Source organism: Miscanthus floridulus, chromosome 6 (assembly GCF_019320115.1).
Source record: "Miscanthus floridulus cultivar M001 chromosome 6, ASM1932011v1, whole genome shotgun sequence".
NCBI lineage: Eukaryota > Viridiplantae > Streptophyta > Magnoliopsida > Poales > Poaceae > Miscanthus > Miscanthus floridulus.
Genome location: NC_089585.1, coordinates 142,925,838 through 142,927,362, shown reverse-complemented (window position 1 = coordinate 142,927,362; position 1,525 = coordinate 142,925,838). Strand labels below are relative to the sequence as shown.

Below are 1,525 nucleotides of genomic sequence, written 5' to 3'. Positions count from 1 at the left end.
CAACATGCAGCTGGCTGGTTCATTGAAAAGTGCATGCAGACATGGAAGCGTGCAACGGACCGTGTGCGCACACGCATGACATGGCATGGCACACATGTACTATATTCGTTCTCCGATTGAAAAGCGCACGTAACGTTGCATATATACATACGACGGGCGACGGCCGTGCAGTGCCACAGGTGCAGTTCCTTCCTCGATCGATCGATCGATCGGCAGGCCGCCGGCGGCAGGGACGTAGTACCGAGACGATCGATGAAGATGACGAACCCTGCTCCTGCTAGCAGTAGTGTTGCTGCAGAGGTGAAGAAGGGGTCGTGGAGCCCCGAGGAGGACGCCCTGCTGACCAGGCTGGTGGAGCAGCACGGGGCCCACCGCTGGAGCCTCATCAGCGCCGCCATCCCCGGCCGCTCCGGCAAGTCCTGCCGCCTCCGCTGGTGCAACCAGCTCAGCCCCGACGTGCACCACCGCCCTTTCACGCCGCACGAGGACGCGCTCATCCTCGCCGCCCACACCCGCTACGGCAACAAGTGGGCCACCATCGCGCGCCTCCTCCCCGGCCGCACCGACAACTCCATCAAGAACCACTGGAACTCCAACCTCCGGAGGTGCAGGCGCCGAGCGGCGGCCTCCCGAGCTGCTGCTGGCCCGTGCGTCGCGATCGGCTCTCAGCAGGTGCAGGACAGCGACGACGTCGCTCCTGCTGCTGCTGAACCTGAACATCATCATAGTCCGCAGCAGCCAGTGGCGGTGGTTGCTGGTGGTTTAGGGGGCGGCAACAGCAGCGTTCTGCCTGCAGGGACCGCTACCGCCGAGGCCGAGCCGTCTCTGTCCCTGAGCCTTGGCCTGCCGCTGCCAGCAGCAGAACCAGGAGCCGCGGCTGACGAGGAAAGCCGCAACAGCCAGCAGGGCCACGGCCAAGCATCGCCGGTGACGCTACCGCAGGAAGGAGAAGGAAACGCGCAGCTGTTGGAAGTGGTGCGCCAGATGGTCAGGGAGGAGGTGCAACGCCAGACGGGACAGCTCGCCTACTCGCTCATGGCCGCAGCAGCAGCAAAAGCCAAGGGACACCACCGTTAATCTGTGATCCGTTGTGCATGTTACTGCTGCTTGTTGCTGCTTGCATTTCCCCTCCTTTCTCCTCTGCCAAGTGTATTTTGTTTTTCCTTCATTCCTTGTGTACTCCCTTCCCTTCCATACTTGTTTCGTTTATTGCTTTTATTATTCATTCAATTACAGCAATATCACTTCGTTCGATTGGAATTGATCTAGATCGGCCTTATATCCTGTTTAACACATCGTTTATTAATCTAAACTGATCTAATATGTACCTTAAACGATGAATTATGTTTTATCGGCTGTTTTATGTCAATCTTGATCGTGCATAGTATGTGGTTAAGGCATGTCTAGTCTTGAATAAATCTATTGGCTAACAAAAATTGTTCCATGGCCCGTTATCATGACCTTTGTGATTCTGCCTCACACCCCACTGTTAGCACCGTGGAGTGAGGATCGTTATTTGGTAGAT

General features: G+C 56.7%; 1 protein-coding gene across 1 annotated transcript; it reads left to right on the top strand.

The window, feature by feature from the left end:
- The first annotated feature begins 258 nt into the window (after window positions 1–258).
- Window positions 259–1,077, top strand: LOC136460003 (transcription factor MYB77-like). The gene has a single exon (XM_066459855.1). It carries the CDS (start codon window positions 259–261, stop codon window positions 1,075–1,077), a length of 819 nt encoding a protein of 272 aa, XP_066315952.1.
- The last annotated feature ends 448 nt before the right edge of the window (window positions 1,078–1,525 follow it).